Below are 19,856 nucleotides of genomic sequence, written 5' to 3' on the forward strand. Positions count from 1 at the left end.
ATCTGCTTGGACCCCTCCAGAGCTGGGGAAATGGGCCCAGGGAGGCCCCTGATCTCTGCTCTGGGCATTTCTGCCTCCTGTCTTCCTCCCACCACCTTGGCAACACAGAGTCACTCTCCGACCCACATGCAGCCGGGCTGTGCATCAGGGCTGCTCATGAGGACAGAGGGGCTCTAGGTCAGGGTTGTGCCTTCTGTACGGGGCGGGCGGCTCAGGGGTTATACCATGGGAGACACTGGTTCCAAGACCCAGAGAGACCAGGAAAGGAAGAGAGACAAGAGCTAGAGAAGTGGGACAGTGAACCTGGCGCCTGTCCTCGGAGACCCACCCTGTGTGGCACTGCAAAGCCAGCTGGTCTCGGTGGTGTGGCCCAGTCCCGCTTGTGCTGCGGCCTGGCTTTGTGACGCGGCGGGACAAGTCCTCTAGGGTGTGCAGGCAAGGATGGGCTGGGCTCCTTCTGGCCATCACTCTGGGAGCTGAATGCAGGTCCTGCCCAGCACCCTGGACCCCCGGGCAGGCCCATGGGGGTGGGGGGCGCCGGGAGAAATGGCCTGTGACGGGGGTGGACGTCCCGGGCGGGAAAGCAAACACTGTCAGCGGCTAATGAGCGGGAACCGGGCCTGGGGCCGAGGGCCCAGGGAGGGGCATGGCCATCGCTCATCCTGACAGGCGGGCAGCAAGGGGGGGGGGGCTGGGGACTAGAAGTGGGGGAGAGCATGAGAGCCGACAGAGGGTACCCTGGAGACCCGACCCCACACACAGACAGACAGACGGACACAGTGGAGGCAGCCAGACCTCTCACTCCTGGCTGGCTCCCATCCCCAGCTGTGGCCCTGATGGCCCTTCGCTTGCTCCATCATCTCCCCTGTCTGACCCAGTGGGCCGTCCCCCTCCCCCACACAGAGTCTTTCACGGGACAAAGGAAACCGCCCCAGGAGGGGGCGCTGAACCTGGGACCCTCTCATTGCACACTGGAGAGTAAGAACTGGAGTTTTGAGGCCCTGCCTCTCCCTGGGCCTCGGTTTCCCAATCTTTACAAGGCTGAGGAAGGAAGGCACGCTCTGAGAGGTCCTCCCTGCCCCAACTTTCCATGGTCACTGTTCCTCCTCCCTACATGCAGCCTCAGGTGTCCTCAAGCTCCCCACCCTTACACACAGTCCTCCCCAAACCTCAATGCCTCCAACAGACCCCATAACAGCGGGTGGGCTGACTCCACCCCCGAGGGGAGCAGCCCCTCCAGTCCTGCCATCCCATTTCATAGGCGGGCAGACTGAGGTGCAGAGTGGGAGGGCAGATGGACAAGTCGGACATCAGGCCCAGCACTTGGCCCCCCTGCCTCTGGTGGGTTAGAAATGCCCAGGCCGAACTGACCCAACCTCTTAGCTTCTCGTCTGCCTTGAGCACCCTGAAACTGTAGGGTCTCTGGGTAGGCAAGACCTCGAGAGGGCTCCTGAGTTCCTCCTGGCCAGGACCCAGTCCCGATGGCCCCATGACAGCTTGGTTGGCCGAGTGGCCTGTAGGTGCTTGCCTACGGGGGAGTCCAGGCCCCTGTCCTGCCTCAGCTGGGAGGGAGGGGCAGCCATAAATTCACACCGCCAGCCGCCCGAGGGATAAATGTGTCATCGACTGCACGATTTACGAGCACACCCCTGGCCCGCAAGGCAGAGAAAACAAGCCTCTGTGTACACATGGCGCGGCGGGCAGGGACGGGCGGCTGCCAGGGGGCCGTGTGGGGGCACGGCCGGCCGGCTGGACACGTGCATGTGCGAGGTGAGGGGGCACGGGTGTGGGGTGGGGGGGACACAGGTGTGGGGGGACGTGGACACACTCGTACAGGGAGGTGGGACCGTACACGGCCGATATCCCCACCAACCCATGCACGGATGCGCACAGCGGTGTGATTACACAGACACTTACATCAGACGATGACACGGCGTGCTCAGGGACACCCAGGTGGCACCCACCCCGGAGGTGTGCTCTCTCCCACCCCCTCAGAGGAGTCAGACCCAAGAAAGGGAAGAAAAGGAAGGCTCTCCGGATGCTTGTGAGCACGCGTGTGTTTGTGCATGTGTGTGTGCTTTATATGATATGTGTGTGTGTGTGCATGCGCAGGGTCTCTCCCATCTGCACACGGCCACCGTGGAAGGGCCACTGCATGATGGTGCACACACAGAGCCGGACCAGCAGGCCCAAGGCAGACACAGGGCAAGCAAGTCGTCGGGAGATGACCATGCATGGGAACCAGGGCTGGATGGTGACGCCTCAGGCCTATTTGGGTCCCGCCTGCTTTGAAGTGGCCCAGGGGCACAAGGCAGCCCCGACACCACGGGGCCAGCTCCCGAGCACAGCCCAGGCAGCAGTGCTAAGGAGTGGGGCCGTGACTCAGCCTTGACTCTTCACAGTCCCATTGCCGGCCCTGCTGACCGCATACCCTTGACCCACTTTGTCCACAAGGACCCCGTGGGACAGTTCCAGGCTCGAGGCTCTACCGGTGCTGACCGAAGTCACCTGTTGGCTGGGACCAATCCCGGTGCAGCCCCCCGGGGGCCTGAAGGTGTGGGGGTGGGAGGTCGGGACTTCGGAGCTATGCTCCAGGGAGCACTTGGGGGATTCTGGGATGACTCTGTGGACCCATAATGGCATCTTTGAAGTCTTGGACTCAGGAGCTTTGTGGAACTAGGCTGTGGGTCAGCCTTAGCTGACAACATCCTTCCATGGATGGTATGGGGACACGCTCTAGCCACTCATCCTGCTGGCCTTGCCATGAGAGAATCAGTAGTGTGGCCCCCCAGGAAGATTCCTGGAACCGTGGATCTCCAGTGCAGGGAGAAGGGACTGACCGGTGTCCTGGAAACCCCTGTGGCAGAACCACGGTATCCCAAATGCAGAGAGAGAGCATCACTCACCTCCACACTGGGGACCCCCAGAGGCAGAGCAGGCACCTGGAGAGCTGATCAGGGACCTCTAAAGACAGAGACCCACCAAACAGGGACCTCAGACCAGGGATCCCCAGAACAGAGACCTTCATACAGCAGACCCTTACACCAGAAATTCCCATAGCAGGGATCCACTGAGAAGAAACCTATAGAGCAGGAGCTGCCGATAAAGGATAAAGGATTATCAGCAGAGAGACATATAAAATAAGGGACCCCCCCCACCCCAGAGCAAGGGGTACGCAGATGAAGCATTTTGTGCCAGGAGAGACCCAGAGTTCCCCAAAACAAGTCTGTCCCCACTTTTCCCATAAAGAGAACCAACGGTCTCCCCCACTCTCCCTTTTCGTTTCAGGATGGTGGTCATGTCCACGGGCTCTGGCTCGGCTCTGGGTCTGTGTCGCTGGTGCTGTCCCCGGGGTGGGGGGCCCAGGCTGCACTCCTACAGGAGACGAGGCAACCTGGACACGGTGAGCACCTTCAGTGGGCACACAGAGGCCCGGGCAGGCGTGTTTGGACAGGCGGCTGTCAGGGGCGCCCGCCCCTCCCCAGCCCTGCTCTGACAGAAGCCCTTCCCTCGGTATCTGCAAAGACTCGTGGGAATCCCTCAAGAGCATCTTTAAATAAACAAAGCACAGAGAAAAGTGAGCTCCTAAATACAAGTCACAGCAACACAGATTTCCACGCGGATGCACGGCCGAGCGCGGCCTTTAGGGCACCCTTCCGAGGGCACCTCCTCAAAGCTCTACTCAGGCCTGAGAGTGCTTCAGGGGCCGAGGGTACAACCCCCTAATGATGCCCAGGCTGCCCCGGGAATTTCACCCCCACCTCCCCAGACCCCCAGCTCCAGGCTGCAGCCTTCCTTTTGGGGATGGGCCTACCAGGCCTATCCACATGGAGGAGGTAAAGAGAAGCGGCTACCACGGGGGCCCTCTACTTCCCCTGGGGTCTGTACCCCCACACCCCAGCATCCCCATCAGGCAAAGTTTGGAGGATTCCCCCACCAGCCCCTCATAATTCTGAAAGTTCCTTTACCTCACTGGGAACACAGTGACCTTGTGGGGATGATTTCAGGGTCCCTTGTGCCTGGACAGAGGCAGTACTGGGGGGGTGGGGAAGGCCAGGCAGGCTGGAGCCCTCCCCTTCCGCACTCCTTGCCACATGAGGGTCCATCTGGTCTGGAGCCCCTCCGTTTGTCTGAAGCACTCAAACAGGGTGAGGTAAGCCCCCACCGCCCCACCAAGAACACCAGTAGTAGAAGGGGTGGAGAGAAGGGTGGGGGTTTCTCCTGGGTGAAGGTTGGGGACCAAGAGACCTGCACCCCAAAGCCCTCCCCCACGCAGCCAGTGGCCTCCAGGCAGGGCTGCACACTGCTGGGAACAATGCTTGAGAACCAATGAAGAACTGGACAGGCAGCTCCCCGTGCACACTTGGGGGCCCATTGGCCCTCTCCCTCCCACAGGCTGAACCTAGCGCCCCTCTGGGCTCTGCACTCCCTGTACCTCAGCCTGAACATCCCCAGGAGTCCACCCTCCCCAAACACACATACACACACACACACACACACACACACACACACACATCACTGCTTTTGATGTCCCAAGGCTGGGGCACTCAGGCTTGTACTGAGAGTTAGAGGATGGTTCCCCGCACCCCACCAGGGTTTCTTGGGCACCGAATTCCCAGAGCTCTGAAGGTAGTCACTGTCCTTGCTCCCGCTGCTCTTTGAGAGATTTCATAGTGGACATTTGTTTGCCTGTGTACAAGTGGTCTTATTTCTGCGACAGAAGCCCTGAGGGGTGGTCAACTGGACAGACCCCCGGAGCTGGAACTGGGGGCCTGGGCAGTGGGGTTCCTGAGCACAGCCCACAGGTCTTGGGAGCACTCTCATGGGCTCTCTTAGTTTTTGCCCACTGAACACTGGCCTCCCTGGGGGGTGTTCACACCCAAGGAGTGCCCACCTTGTCCATCTCTCAGCACCCTTTGTCCAACTGGCCCTCGGCACCCTGTGGGGGTGGTGGTGACAGAAAGGCAGGACAAAAGAAGGGACAGACAGTGCTTCCACTGGGACAGAGCAGATCCCCAGGAGCGCTTCTCTGGGGAGGACTGCTGACCCCCAGATCCTGCAGGGCCAGCCCAGGGGCTCTGCTGACAGGACAGGACGTCATTCCCCAAAGAGGTCTCCTGATGAGCATGGTGAGAGTGCTTTCCCTGGAGACAGCACTGCGTATAGAAGGTTCTGGGCATGTGACTGCACTGGGGAAAAACAGAAATGGGCCTGGGGGATTCCCCCAGGGGCTGTTTAAGGAAGGGGGGACACAATAGCTAAGGCCAGGCCCAGTCACCAGGCCCAGTGACCCCAAAGACTCCCCTCAGCCAAGGGGGGAGTGCTTCTCGAGAACCCCCTGCTGATTTATGGTTCTCCAGGGTGGACAGAGTTATGGCTGCTAAGGCCTTGCTCCCTCCCTCCTCCTCCACCCCGTTGGGGGTCAGCTGGGGTGGGGTAGCTCTCAGCTGGTTTCCAGATGGGACTGGTGGAGGGGACACCCGGGGGTGGGAGGCCAGACACCCTGAGCAAAGGGACCTGGCCCGTGTCAGCTGGCCAGGCCTAGCTGCCTCTCTCACTGTGGTTGTCTCTCTGTCTCTGTCTCAGGCTCTGTCTCTGTCACATGCAGCGCCCCCCTTCCCCAAGGCAGCCTGGGTGGGTGGGAGTGGGAGCTGGTGATTTATCACCTGCTGCCTGTCTTCCATCGGAAACGCCAGGGGTGGGCGCAGACGGTGCGGTGAGCTATGGGCCCCCAGGGCCCCGCCACCCACCCCAATGTTGTTGCTCTGTCTGGGCGGCGGGTGCGCCCCCCACACACACACACAACGTGGCCAGAGCTTAGACCCCTCCAGACCTTCCCAGGGCCTCGTCCACGCGGGCGCCACTCAAGTCTCCGCCCAGTGAGGGGCCGCCCGCTCCCCAGGCTCCCCTTCAACTCCCTAGGATGGAAGGGGCCTACAGAAGACCCGCGCACACCCCCCCCCCCCGCCCTCAGGTTGGTTGGGAGGTGGCGCAGCGTCTGTTCCACTCCCCTGGGGGAGCTCCCTCTACCGTCCCCACCGGGTATCCTCAGCAGAAGCGGCTAAGGCCAGCTCCTCACAGTCGCCCTCCACGCCCGCCACAGCAGCTCCTTCCAGCCCCGCCCTGGTGCACACAGCAGGGACTCAATAAGTGTTTACGGAGCAAACAGGCGGCGGGAGGGCGGTTGGTGCACCTGGGATGACACCCCCTCCGCCTGGCGGAAGAGGTCCCTTATCTTCCCTGTTGACGGGCTGTCAGCGATCGGAGGGAGGGAGGAGAGGGGAGCGGAGGAAAGGGGAGGGGAGGAGGAGGGAGGGATGCAGAATTGGCGCGCTCACCCTTCCCCGTCTGTTAGCGGCCTCTGGGAGCACCCTTCCCTGTTCCCATGGGGGTGGGGGTGCGACCTATCAGCCGTCTCGACGTTCACGCCACCAGCCTGGGCAAACCCTCCCTCTCCTGGCCTCTGTTTCTCCGCGGACGCGGGTTGCCTGCCCAGTGCCCACCTCGCCCGCCTTGGCCACACGAGGGCTGTTTCCGCAGACCGCGAGCGCCCTCTGGTGGTCTTACGGGGTCGTGGCGAGTGAGGGGGGAACTGGATGCGGTTTGGGGCGGGAAGTTATCACCCACGCATTTCACAGGCAAGGAAACGAAGGCTACCAGAGGGAGGTCACGGCTGTGTCTGCCCCAGGGATGCCGTCTGGCCCTTCTGGGGGTGGGCAGTGCTGTGGTCAGAGGACCCTTGGGCTGCAGGGCAAAGGACCCGCCTGTATCAGCCAGCCTGGGGACTAGAGGTGTAGGGGGATGGGTAGCACCTTGAGTTGTCACTGCCTTGTTCTCATCTGGAAGGAGTCTGAAGCCACAGAGAGGACCAGACTGTCAATGGGGAACAGAGCCTGGGGCAGGTATGTTGTCCATTAGATGGAGGACAACGGCTGGGGGGAAGGGCAGGATAGCCTGTTGAGCCAAGTGGTAGAGGTGTGCACTCCTCCTCCTTCCCGAACCGGCCCATTCAGGGGCGCTGAGCTGAGACCATCCTCTTCTCCACACTCCTTGGAAGCTGAGGCCCCAGGGTCAGTGCATGGAGGGTCAGCTCGGGGTCAGAAGTTGGGATGGGGGGGCTCCCAGGCGGCCTGGAAAGGGTTAGCCATTGAGGCCAGGCCAGCACCCTCTGTGCTCAGTACCTTGGCAGAAGTCAATCTAAATCATGCCCAACTGGCAACAACAACAACAAAAAGAGGGAGAAACCATGGAATTCAGCTGCCATATCTACCAGGGGGTAAGGAAGTTCTTCTCTAGGTCTGACCACATGGTGACGCCAGCCTCTTTCCTCCAACAGAGAAGCTCCAGCTGCTTTGGCTCTAGGCTCTCAGGGCTGTGTACCTACTCTCTCAGCCAGACACTGGCCCAGAAGCCCTCAAGCTTGTGGGCAGTGGGCATTGGACCTGGGCTCTTACTGACACTTCCTCATAGTTCCTGCTGGAGTCTTGGCTCACAGCCCAGAGGAGCCTCCTTCTTTTAGCTCAGGGTCATCTAGGACCCCTGGGTCATTTTCTCCTGGGCCCTGCATTTGCTCCCTGAAGGCCTCAGGGAGGAGGAAGAGAGGGGGAACCTAGGGGCCTGGTCTTAGCTCTGCTCTGGCTCAGCCGGGGATCCCTCTCTGGCATCTGGTTTCCTTTTCTGGAAAGTAAGGGGAACACTGTCTCCCTGTACCATGTTGGGAGTGAGTTAGGAGGTTGCTGTGTACATTGCTGTGACAACAATTATTACCTCTGACCCCTACCAGGGACTCTGAGTGTGCTGGGCCACCCCTGGGGGTTGGGAGGGTGGCAGTTCATTTGTACAAAAGGGGCCACCATCCCTGATGTGGTGATAAGGCCGGATGGACCATTGGGCAGTCGGCAACAGCCCACAATGGGCCGGATGGCCCGCACCTGCCCACAAAGGAGGGGGTGGCTCCTGGCTCATGTCTGACCGGCAGCCCCGAGATAGCATCAGCCCAACCGGAGGGTCATCCATCTTGTGCCACAAAGACTGGGACAAAGGCCGTGTCAGCGGCAGCCTCCCCGACCTGGTCAGTGGGGGCTAGAGCCTTCCTGTGCCAGGCACCCCGGGCCCAGGCCTGAGGCTTCTTGTTGGTGTCCATGGGGAGCAGCCTTCATTGTTTACGTGGGCAGCCAGGTGGGGGCCACATGGGGGTGGGAGGCGGACTCCAGTAGTGAGGAGAGCATCAGGCCTCCTTTGGGCACCCCAGGCCACTGGTTAGCAGCTTGTGCCTTGCTGGGGTAAACCCCCAAGGAGCCCCAGGCCCTGGCTGCTCGGCTCAGGGTTCAGGGACGAGGGCTGATCTGGGCAATCAGGGGGACCTGCCTGTGGGAAGTGGCGGCCAAGTGCAGGACATGATCCCAGATACCAAGCAACCCCCTGGTACCCACTCACCCCTGCAGGGACCTGCCTCACAGGCTGAGCTTCATAATTCAGATGCCCAGGGAGCTCCAGGGGGGCCATCAGACCATCCTCACCACCTCAGACCCAGCCCTGGCCATCCTCAAAACTGTTCACAGATCATGGTCATTGCCACTCACACTCCAAACAGTCCTCAGAGCCTTCTCACGGCTCCTCATTGACCCCCCCAGATGCTGCCACTGCAAACATCCATTCTCTCTTTCTCCCAACTACACTGCCCTGCAGGGCCCTCAATGTCCCCACTGTCCCATGTCCTCACTGTTGCTGCGTCCTCGCTGTTCCTCACTGTCCACAGAGTCCTCACTGCACTCAGTATCCTTGCTGTCCTGTGTCCTCACTGTCCCCAGTGTCTTCACTGTCCCAAGTGTCCTGTCCTCAGTGTCCTCATTGTTCCCAGTGTCCCTGCTGTCCCCACTATCCACTGTCTTCACTGTTCTATCCTCAGTGTCCTCGTTGTCCCCAGTATCCTTGCTGTCCCTAGTGTCCTCATTCCCCAGTGTCCTCACTGTTCACCCTGTCTTGTCTCCACAGTGTCTTCGCTCCCCAAAGTGTCCTCACAGTGTCCTCACCATTCGCACACTGTCCTCACTCCCCGCAGTGTCCTTACTCCCCTACAATGTGGTCACTGTCCGAGTTCTTCCGTGCTTTCCACTTGAACTTCTGCGAGAGTGAGTGGTCTGGGAGAGGTCACTCACTGACCCGGTGTTTAGCTGGCAGTTATTCTGGGTGGGTGAAGAAGGGATGCGTCCCCTTGAGGAGAATCCCAAGGCTGTTCCTGCGGTTTGCGCAGAGGAATTTCCGGGTGGTAGGGCACAGAGACCAGTCAGATAGGGAGAAGGGTTTATTCTGCGCTGGAGTTTGGCGTGGGGGACCTCGCCGGGGGCTGGACTGCAGCTTCCCACCGCCCTTGACCTGCTTCAGCGGCCCGGGCTAGCGGCGGGCACGCGGCGGTGGGGCGCGCCCTCGGCCAGGGGCCTGCAGGGGTTGGCGTGGTCTTGGAAATCCTGCCCAGGCGGAGGACGAGACTCGTCCGGGTCAGAGCGAGGGCCCCCCGGGATGGACTCTGTCGGGTCGGCGCGCCCGCGTCGCTCAGCGCTTCTCGGGGCTCCTCTCAGGACTCGCGGGCTCCCGCGGGCTCCGCCACCAGCGGGGCGGTCAGCGACAACGGGTGCGCGGCGCGGGCGCGGGCGCGCAGCCGGCGCAGGCGGCACAGCAGCAGCAGCAGCAGCAGCGCGTGCAGCAGCCCAAGGCCGAGCAGCAGGAGCTGCGCCCCCAGCGCCCCCCGGCAGAGCGCGCCCAGCGCACAGGCGGCGCGCAGCTCGTCCTCCGCCAGGTAGGGCAGCAGGCGGCCGCGCAGAGCGGGGGGCGCGGCGCAGCGCAGGTCGCGGTAGGGCGCGCGCTCGGGTCGTCCGGCCAGCCAGGCGCGCAGCGGCACCAGGTGGCAATCGCAGCGCCAGGGATTGGCCCCCAGGTGCGCGAGACGCAGCACGGGCAGCGCGTCCAGCAGTCCCGGCGGCAGCGCCGTCAGATTGTTGCCCGTCAGCACCAGTTCGGTCGTGTCCAGCGGGAAGGCGGCGGGCAGCGAGGCCCACGTCAGCCCGCGGCGCCCGCAATCCACGCGAGTCCCCGCGCAGTCACACGGCGCGGGGCAGCCCGCGGCCAGGCGGCTGGGCGGCGCTAGCAGCAGGAGCAGCAGGCTCAGCGCCCCGCGCGGCCCTGGAAGGGAAGCGCCTTAGTGAGCCTGGAGGCCTGTGGGGCTCTTGGGCGGGTCCCTGTGCACCCCGGGGCGCCGGGCCAGGCTCCAGCCCCAGAGGTCCCGAGAGCCTTGCCCGCAAGCCTCTCCACCCCCATCATCTCGTGCGCTGGCTAGAGGTCCCCTCGGAGTCCCACCCAAATCTCCCTACGGCAGCGCCTCCCAGCCCGACTCTGCTCAAGGAGCGCAGCCGGGGCCCTGCCTGACCCCAGACTCACCGAAGCCCATGGCGAGAGGATGGTGACCCGGCTTGCTCTGGACCGCGAAGCCTGGGCAGGAGAGCCAAGCGATAAGGCTGCCCCACCCCTGCCAGGCCTCAGATCCCCCACCAAACCGACCACAGCGCAGCCATCCGCCAGAAATAACCTGGAAGCCGAGGGGACAGGCTCTGTGGCCCCAGATAGAGCGCTATCACCAGGGCCCGCAGGCCGCCAAGGCTTCCGCCCCCTCACAACCTCCCAGGGGTGCATGGATCACTCTGACACCGCTGCGACTTCACCAACATTGTTTTCCTGTCACCAGGACAGGACGTGGCATTCACAACTGAACAAAACTGGAGAATGGGGTTTGGGGGGAAGGTATCATGCTGGGGGTTGGGGGTTGGGAGGGGTGGGCTAGGGAACTCAGGGCAACAGTGCTGCTGGGGAGAAGGGACCTCCGGCCACAGGCAGGGAATGGCAGTCTAGGCAGGCATAGGGGGTTACTGGGTCACCCACCACCACCCATTACTCCTAGAGCCCTCAGGCCAGGCCACAGCCATGGGTGAGGAGTATGGGCGATCACAGGAGTCCCAGCCCCACCAGCCCCATGAAATCCTTGCCTGCAGCCAGCTGCCCTCCTTTGGTCTGGAGGGATCATGAGTGCTTCTGTTGCCCAACCCGCCCACTGAGTTACCCGGTGAGGGGGTGAGGAGGTAAGGAAAGACCTGGCCCACCTCGGCACAAAGTGAGGTCTCAGCTTAAGCTGGGTGGCCCAAGGGAGTGGGCACAGGAGGGCTCCCGCATCCACTCTGTGGCACCGGGGTAGGGAACTAGGCCCGGGATGCTGGGGATCTGATCCCCTCTTCTGCCTTGTTTTACCCACCCACCTGAGTAGGGCCTGGAGTTGGAGTTCATGGCCTTCTAGGGCAGGGGTTGATCTTAAAAGCCATGCCCCAACCTAGCAGCTTCTCCCCCAAGGCCACAGGGGGCCAGCTGTGGTGGGGGGCTGCTCTCAGGCCTCTTGGAAGCAGATGCAAATGAGGGGAGGGACTGATACTGAGAATAAATTAGGGTTGGCTGGGGGCTGTGACCCCGCGTCTCTGGGTCAGGTCAGGAACAGCTGGGAACAGTCCTGGTCTGGGTCACTCTAGGACTGGGGTTGTGCCCAAGTCTGTTGCAGCTCCAGATGATTCCAGGGTTGAGTCCAGGCCAGTTGGGGTCCAGGAATGGGAAGGGCCAGCCTGGAAACTGGCAGTCTATCCATGGCGATGTGGGGCTGGGCTGGGGGTCACTGGTCCTGCATTTGCTGCTTCATTTTCTGCAGCATCTCCTGCATGCGCCTCAGCTGGAGGGGAGGCAGGAAGAGTGGAGGATGGAGTGAGAAACGAGGAGGAGGGGCCTGGTCCCGCCCCGCCCCACCCCCAGCCCCTGCTCCTCCCCTGGGGCCCTCGTCACCTCCTCATCCTTCATCCTGATGAGCTTTTCTGTCTCTGCGTCAGGCGTAGGCAGTGGCAGGATGGGGATGGGGCTCTCCATGCGGCTGTCCTGGGTCAGTTTGCTGTGGGGTAGACCAGAGGGCGGGAGTTTGTCTGACACCCAGCACTAGGAAGGCCCTCCCCCTCTGAGCTCCCATTGGCTCTGGGAGGACAAGATGCACGGTGGGCGGAGGGAGCTATGAGGGAGCCGGGGGGGCCAAGAGCAGGTCTGGGTGGGCAGCAGGGACCAGCCCTCTGTTAAGGAAACGTGGCTGGGGGTCGTGGGGCGCATGATGCGGTCGGGGGTCAGGACTGCGCACCTGGTCATCTGCTGGATGCAGTGTGCGCGATAGTTTTCATAGTGCACGTCGCATGTCACGTCCTTGAGGTCATGCATGTGCGTGCGGATAAGCATGTTACGCAGCTTCACGAAGTCGCAATGCGCCTGGTTTTCCACTGTGGGGCGGAAGTGGGTAGCGGGGGTGGGTGCAGGCCCTGGTGGTGGTGGGGGGGAGCCTTCCCACCCCCTAGGCGGTGCCCCACTCCTGAACTCACCCTCCACGATTCCCCAGGGGTACAGTCGCCCCCGGACCCGCTGCCCCTTGGCCTCCACCACTGTGTTGCTGCCGATAACCGCGAAGGGCGCACTCTCCTGGGGAGGGCAGGCACATGGGCTCTCGCCCAGTTAGTGTGAGTGTGGGGTTAGTGGCTGAAGACGGGCCTGGGCACACCGTACCCTGTTGGCACCTCCAGCATTACCAACAGGCTCTCCCCATAAGGATCCTGGAGTTGCCCACCTCTTTTGGCTTTTCGGAAGCCAGAGCCTGGCACCGCTTCTACCCCAGGGGCCCTTGCCAGGCGTGTGCCACCAGGCACATTGTCCCCTTCTGACACCACCCCCCATCAGGAACTGCTCCATCTAGCTACCTTTGCCATCCCTCCCCAGAGCTGAGCCCCGGCCTCCTGTTGGTGATGCTGACTTTGGCTGGGGCCTAGAGGCCCACTCTGCTCCTGGCCCAGTGGCCGACTATCCTATGTCTTGTCTCGCCACTCTAGATCCTGGGTCACCCAAAGCTATAGGCACCTTCTGGAGCTCAGAATTCTGGGGGCCAGGGCATGAGTAGGCTTGGGACCACAGGGCTCTGGGCCAGACCCTTCTGCTGGTGACCCCTTGGAAGAAGACTGAGGAGTAGGGTCAGAGTGGAGGCCTAGTCAGCACTGTGCCTTTGGGTCCTGGCAAGTGCCCCAGGACACATGAACCACATGGGACCCAAACCACACAAGCCAGTGGGGACACGGGGGACTGTACCCACCTCAGCCCCAGGTGAAGGGGCTCTTTTGCCCAGACAAAGGACTCCTGTCCACTGGGTTGGACCTGGATGCTTGGCTCCATGTAAACTGACCTTCGGTTCCCTCCTCTGCCACCCCAGGCTGCTCACCTTCAGTTCCCGATCTTGCTGCTTAAAGTCCTCGTCCTCGTCGGAGTCACACTCCGGGAACTGGTACACGTGGATGCCGAACTTGTCAATCTCCTCCCGGATCTGTGGTGGGGCAAGGGCTGTCAGACCTGAGGCTGTCCCAGTACCCAGGGACAGCCACGTTGGTACCCATGATCAGCACGGTGGCTGGTGTCCATCCCAAAGACCTAGTCCAAGGCTCACCCGCTCCTTCAGCTTTCGTATCTCGCCAGGGACCAGGCAGTCGGCTTTGGCGATGAGGGGCACAATGTTCACCTTCTCGTGCAGGGCCTTCATGAAACCCACATCCACAGGCCGCAGGCTGCAGAGAGTAGCCAGGGCTGGTGAGGGGCAGAGCGGGGGTGGTGGGGGGCCCGGAGAGAGGCTGGGATGGGCTCAGGGTGGGCAGGCTTGTGAGCGCACTGCCAGGGGACAGGCAGTGGCTGGTAGAGCCGTGGTGCTCTGTGGAAGTGGGAGCCCGTTCCAAGGCCGCTCACGCACCCGTGGCCGAAAGGGGAGATGAAGTACAGACAGCAGTGCACGCGGTTGTCTTGGATGTTCTTGCGGTTGAGGCCGCTCTCGTCGCGGAAATACTGCTCGAACTGCTGGTCCACGTAGTCAGTGATGGGCTTCCAGCTGCAGGGGGACAGGAGGGTCTGTGAGACCAGAGGGGAGGCTGGGCCAGCCTAGGCGGAGACTGTCCCCCGGCCGGGCTCTGCTCACCATTCCGAGTTGTTGACAGCATCCCCGAAGCCTGGCGTGTCCACAATGGTGAGCTTCAGCTTCACGCCCTTCTCCTCAATGTCCACTGTGTGCTTCAGGATCTCTACAGTCTGGCTGATGCGCTCTGCGGGGGTCGGGGCATGGTCTTGGGGGGGTGTCTCTCCATCTCCCAGTCCCCACCCCCACTGGGCAGCCAGGACCCTTGTTCTCATTCATTCTCATATTTGCGCCTTGGCCTGACTGTGATCTGGGCCACTCCTCCTGGACCCTGAACAGGAGATCCATGCTGTGAGAAGGGAGGAGCAGGGTCCGGATCTGGGAGGGAACCCTCTGAGGGGTCACGCAGCAGGGGATGGGGAAGCAGGGCCCACTCACCCTCGGCACTGAGCAGCTTCCGGTCCTTGTACAAGTCGGTCAGGAAGAGGCTGTGGACCAGTGTGGACTTCCCCAGGCCCGACTCACCTGCCAGCAGGTGTAGTGGAAGAGTTGGGTTAAGTCTGAGGTCCCTACGACAGAGCCTGGCTGGCTAATGGCCCAAGCCCCCCTGCCTGGGAGTCCAGCCCACTCACCGGCCACCATGAGCGTGAAATCAAAGCCCTTCTTCACAGACTTCCGGTGCACCTGATTGGGCAGTGTGGCGAAGCCCACGTACTGCTTGTCGATATCCTGGGGGCCGGCAGGGCAGGTCAAGGGCATGCTGGAGTGCCTAGGGCAGTCTGATGCCCCATTCCCTACCTGGCTCAGACATGGAGGCAGCAGAGGGCAGAGTCCCCTGGTGGGGAGTTTCAATGGCACAAATGGGGTGAGGGCCTGTGGGCGAAGGTCTGATGGTGGAAAGGCAGGTAAGAGGGTGGCAGGCATCCTTGCCCAGCCTCAGCGAGGGGCTCTGCAGGGACCTGACAATGTGTCTGTGTGTGTGGAGTTTAGGATGTCTGGCTGCGGCAGGCCCAGGCTGTGCTCTCCCTTGGGTGGTGGGAAGAGGGAGCCAGGACCAAGATCCCTCAGACACATCCAAGGTCCTTCACAGACCGGAGAAGCCCCCTGGCCTCAATACTCACCGTCCTGAGTGTACCGGGGGTGGGAGGCCCCATTTGGCCTTGATCCAGCCGCGGGGGTGGCTGGCTGCTGCTACTGAGGCGGAGCAGGGGCTATTTATAGACAGCGGCACCGAGACTCCCCCGCCCGCGGGGTCCCAGTGCCCACCCCGGCGGACCCTGGCCCTGCCGGTCCCTGTCACGTCCCAGAGCTCTCGGGACGGGCCCTGGAGGGCGCACACACGTTGACCCACATTCCACTCCCCTCTCCACACACACCTTGAGCCGCCTCTGGGCCTGGGTCCGCGGCGACAACAGCTGCTCCACCAGGCGGTCCTGGGGCGCTGCCAGCGAGTCCATCGCGGCGTCCGCACCTCAGACCCGGTCAGGCCCCCGGGGGCCGGGCTTACAGGAGGGACTTACGCGCGGTACTGCCTTGAAGGCCGGTTCTCGCCCCCGTTTTACAGACGCGGGAAGTGAGGCCCAGAGAAGGGACGTGGCCCACCCGGGGTGCCGCCGACCCCGGAGGCCGTGCGTGCCATGCCTGTGCCTCTGTCGACCACCCCGAGCCGCCCGCGGCGTCGCAGCCACAGGCAGGCCCCGCTCCCGCACCCGAACCAGAGGCGGGGCCTCGCCGGCGCTGGCTGGGGGTGGGGGGACAGGACCGCCCCACCCGTGCGGTCGCTGGGAAACAGTCGCCTGGAAATTGGGCCGCAGGCGGAGCCACCGGAAAGCTGCTGCGGAGGGCAGGGCCGAGCACAGGCGCGCATAGGCGGGGGGGCGGAGTCCCGCTGTCAGACCTGAGGCCTCTGTCCCGGCGTCGCGACCACCCGAGTGGGCGGGTGGGGGAAGCCGGGGCCCACCCAACGGCCCGGGTGGGGGGGCGGTTGTGGCCGCCCCGCGTCCGGGACCCCCCCAGGTGCAGCGCGGCTTCTGCCCGCCAGAGGGCGCCGGGGGTGGGGGACTCGCTCCCGGTACCCAGGCTCACCCACGCGGGAACCGGCCCCCTCATTCCTTCTCTCCTCGCAGAATTGGCCCGGAAACCTCCTGGAGGTGTCACGGCGCCCCAACTACCCACAGCCACACCCCTCCCTGCACTGCTCCCTCCTTCCTCCCGTGTGTGCGCGCGCGCGCGGGGGGGGGCAGGGGTGTTCTTGACTGGCATGACCTCCCCAGACGCGTGGGAACTTGGAGGGGGCAGAGCCCACTTCCCCAGCCTGGACAACAATCCCAACCCCCCACCCCCCCATCCCGTTTATAGAAGCTTAAAGTGGGGGATGGGGGTTAGTTAGAGCGCTAGAGGCCTACCCACACTACCTCTGGAAACTTGGAAGCTCCAGCCAGCACTGGCCACAACGGCCCCCAGACCACTCCTGCGAGCAAAGGTGGGGGTGTATGTGGAGTAAACTTACCCCTGCCCCGGTATGCGGCTCCCTCTGAGCTTCCTCCCCTGCTCTGACCCACAGGACAAGGCCTAGGGGGACTGGAGAGCTCCAGCCAGTGTAACTCTCACCTTCTGTGACCACCCCAGAGACCACAGGCATCGCCCGAGCTACCAGACCCTCTCTCACCCTTTCCTCCAGGACCCCACCAGAATCTGAACCAGCCAGTGCCAGCTGGGCAGAGGGAGGCTTGGAAAGGAGCTGCAACACGAAAAAACATACTCCTTGGGCTGTGCGTCAGTGGGGAGAAGCCCATCCCCCCCCCCCCCAGCTCTTCCCCACCCTGGTCCTTCCTTCTTGGCAACCCTGGTTGAGGGGCCTTTGTCCATCTGTCTAGGCTCATGACACTGCTCTGGGGCCTGGCACCTGGGGAGGAGGGATGGGTCCACAGCTGGGAACAGGAGAGTCTTTCATGCAGAGGAGAGGAGGGGGGAAGCCACAGGGCACCTCCCTCAGCTCTCCCAGAGGGGCCCTCAGTCCTTGCCCTGAAAGAGCCTCCAAACTGGCCCCAGGCCTCTGCCATGCTAACCTGCAGGAGGGGTCTGGCCCAAGTCCCACCCAGCCTCCACCAGCAGGCCCATTGTAGACACAGCCCCTCAGCCTAGCCCCCACCCAGACAGGTTGGCATCTCAGGCTCAGGGCATCTCCAAGGTAGACACTCCTGGGTATGGGCCTCAGGCTGAGAAGGAACCTCAGCACCCCACAGCCCCATGGCCAATGGAGCTTGTAACTTTCAGATTGCCTCAATTTCCCCATTGGTAAGGCAGAGCCTCTGGGGAGGCCCAAGTCAGGAGGGTAAGAGTCTCACTCTCAGCTCCCAACCTGCCTGCCCCAACACCTGAACTCACCCCAATAGGGCCTGTGGACTCCCTGGGGGAGCTCTAAGGAAGGGACCCTGCCACCCCCTCTCTCTGGCCCACGAAGTACAACAAATACTCCTCAGGGCTTCCTGAGCCATAGACACAGCTGCGCCCACCTCCTCCTGGTGCCTGAGACTCTCGAGGCATTTCCATTCTTAGAATCACTGGAGTCAGCTCTGGAAGCAGCCGCCAGAGCCAACAGAGCACCATCGCTGCCTGAGAGCCGGTGGGGGTCAGAGGATGGGGGCAGAGGGTCACCAGAACTCCCCCCAACCCTCTTTCCCAGTGCAGATAGACTGACTCAGTAGCACCAATAATGCTAACAGTGAAACTGCCACATGCTTCCAGCTCCCCCCAGATCCTCAGAGAGCCCGCCCCAACACCTGGCTCCCTGGCTTTGCTCCCGGGGCTCCCCCTTCCACCTGCATGGTGCCCTCTCTCTTGGTCCTAGTGGATGGGCGAGGCAGCCTCCTAACTGACCTCGTAGGATGGGCATACACAGGCCTGAAGGGGTTCATGCCTCTGCAGGAGGGGGTCCCTGTGTGGTACTGGGCAGCAGCTGCTGGGCCCAGTGACTCCAAGTGCCTGCAGGCCCCCCAAAAGGTGTGGGGGCTCATCTTCCAGTCCTTGTCTCTTTCTCCCTCAAACAATAGCCTGACAGCATGTGTCCCTGCATCTCAGGCATTGTCTGACCTGCTTTGATAGGAAGGCAGCTCCTGGCTCCGGCTCCCTGAAGCAGCCCTTGCCAGCAGGGTGAGGTTGAAGGGCCCCTCCCCAAGAGCCTCACCTCTCCTGGGGTTGGGTGCGTCCCTGCCAGGAGACTGGGAGCTGGTAGCCGGTGACTCCCGGCCCTCACCCCACCTGCTGGGTCTCTCCCGGGGCTGCCACCGCACCCTGGGCCAGGATTCCAGGGTTCCACCCAGCATCTACCCACTGTGTAAATCCCTATCCCTGACGAGAGCAGCCAAGGCTACGTGGGGGCAGAGTTGGGTCCAGAAAATCCCCCAAATGTGACTGAGCTCAAGCCAGACAGGCCCCATCAGGGCTGCCCCCAGAGCCCCCTGCCCACCTGGTTACCCCACCCCTACCCCACTCTCAGGGTATCCCAGCTCTGTTGAACCCCAGCCTCCGCTGGGTTTCACAGTGGGTGCCCAGGTCAGCCTCCTGTCGGGCCCTGTGTTCCCATAGGACAGGGACCAGGCTAGCCCCTTTGGAAAGCCACAAGCCTATTTGTACCCACTAGGTTGGAAGACCGGTGCTGGACACAGGCATGACTCAGACCAGGCTCTGGAGGCTCCCAGTCTGGGGAGGAGGCCTGGCCACAGATCAGCCCACTCAAATTGGTGTGTGGGGAAGAAAAGGCAAAAGATGCACAAGAGTGGGGTGGGGCTGCTCAGGTTCTAGGTGCTGGCTGATGGACACAGACCCCTCCCCAAGCCTGTGGCCTGCTGTGTCTGTGCCATCACTCAGGACCCCCAGCACGAGGCCCAAGGCCAGGTCAGGGAGGATATGCTGGAGCTGGATCAGTGGAAGAGGGACACCGGGCCCATCCCCCCAGGCTGGGAGGGGTGCCCATGCTGTAAGGGTCAAGGGCCAGGCCCCCAGCGGCCTGGCGCCCAATGCTCCCCTTCCTAGCCCCGGGCGCGGCGGCACTGCCCCCAGCTGACCATCGGTTATCGGTTATCGCGACACGGAGGGATGACGGCCGGCGGGGGCGGGGTCGTGCCTGGGCGCCGGCAGCGTCGGTGCCACAATGGGTGACAGTAGGCCGGGGGCGGGGGGAGGGGGGTGCGGCGGCGCGCACGTACCTGCTTGTCCTCTGCAGGGTCGGGGTCGGGTCAGGGTCCGCGTCCCGGCCGGCGGGCGGAAGAGAGAGGAAAGACACCGTGAGAGGCAGGCGGGCGTGCGGTGGGGACAAAGGCGCGCGCGGGTGCGCGGGCAGGCGCCGGGCTCACCTGGGGTCGCCAGCTTGCTCTTGTACCGCAGGCCTGTGCTCATGGTGGCCGCCGGCGGGGGGACGGGGCGGCGGCGGGCGCGCGGGCGGGGCGCGGCGATGAGCGGCGGAGGCCGAGGCCAGGCTGCGGGGTGACCGGCCCCTCCGCGCCGCCGCCGCCCGCCCCGCCCGCGCGCCCGCCAGCCAATCGGCGCCCGCCGCGCCCACGCGCGACCCGGCTCGGCCGGCGGGGGCGGGGACCCAGGCGCCCCCCAAAGGCCCCCGAGCCCGCCGCCTCCCGGCTACGCCCTCGCCTCCAGCCGCCCGCCAGCGCCCCGGGAACCCGGCGACGCCCGCGCTGCCCCCGCCCACCGCGTGGCGGCTGCCCGACTCCAGCCCCACCTCGCGTCTCCCGTGCACAGGCCTGGACGCCGCCTGCTTCGTTCTCCGGGGACCCCGGTCCTCGCCTCGGCCTCTGACCTAACCTCCGTGTGGCTCTTCCACAACGCCTGCCCT

General features: G+C 63.3%; 2 protein-coding genes across 4 annotated transcripts; both read right to left on the reverse strand.

Moving 5' to 3' along the window:
* Window positions 1-9,574: 9,574 nt before the first annotated feature.
* Window positions 9,575-10,444, reverse strand: GP1BB (glycoprotein Ib platelet subunit beta; the record flags this gene model as incomplete). The annotated part of the gene is made up of 2 exons (XM_080821613.1): window positions 9,575-10,194; window positions 10,435-10,444. 2 exons carry the CDS (start codon window positions 10,442-10,444, stop codon window positions 9,575-9,577), a joined length of 630 nt encoding a protein of 209 aa, XP_080677739.1.
* A 261-nt stretch (window positions 10,445-10,705) lies between these two features.
* Window positions 10,706-19,512, reverse strand: SEPTIN5 (septin 5; the record flags this gene model as incomplete). Of its 3 annotated transcripts, XM_080822154.1 has the most annotated exons (12): window positions 10,706-11,761; window positions 11,872-11,974; window positions 12,212-12,347; window positions 12,447-12,543; window positions 13,331-13,432; window positions 13,553-13,670; window positions 13,850-13,984; window positions 14,072-14,195; window positions 14,447-14,533; window positions 14,641-14,737; window positions 19,216-19,226; window positions 19,363-19,405. In XM_080822154.1, the coding sequence occupies 12 exons, from the start codon at window positions 19,403-19,405 to the stop codon at window positions 11,705-11,707; spliced, it is 1,110 nt and encodes a 369-aa protein (XP_080678280.1). In that variant the 3' UTR covers window positions 10,706-11,704. The 3 variants fall into 3 exon arrangements, with proteins under 3 accessions (XP_080678280.1, XP_080678279.1, XP_080678278.1); XM_080822153.1 differs by lacking the exon at window positions 19,216-19,226 and having other exon boundaries at window positions 19,363-19,512; XM_080822152.1 differs by lacking the exons at window positions 19,216-19,226; window positions 19,363-19,405 and adding an exon at window positions 15,385-15,812.
* Between the last annotated feature and the right edge of the window lie 344 nt (window positions 19,513-19,856).

Source organism: Martes martes (assembly GCF_963455335.1).
Source record: "Martes martes genome assembly, chromosome: 13".
NCBI lineage: Eukaryota > Metazoa > Chordata > Mammalia > Carnivora > Mustelidae > Martes > Martes martes.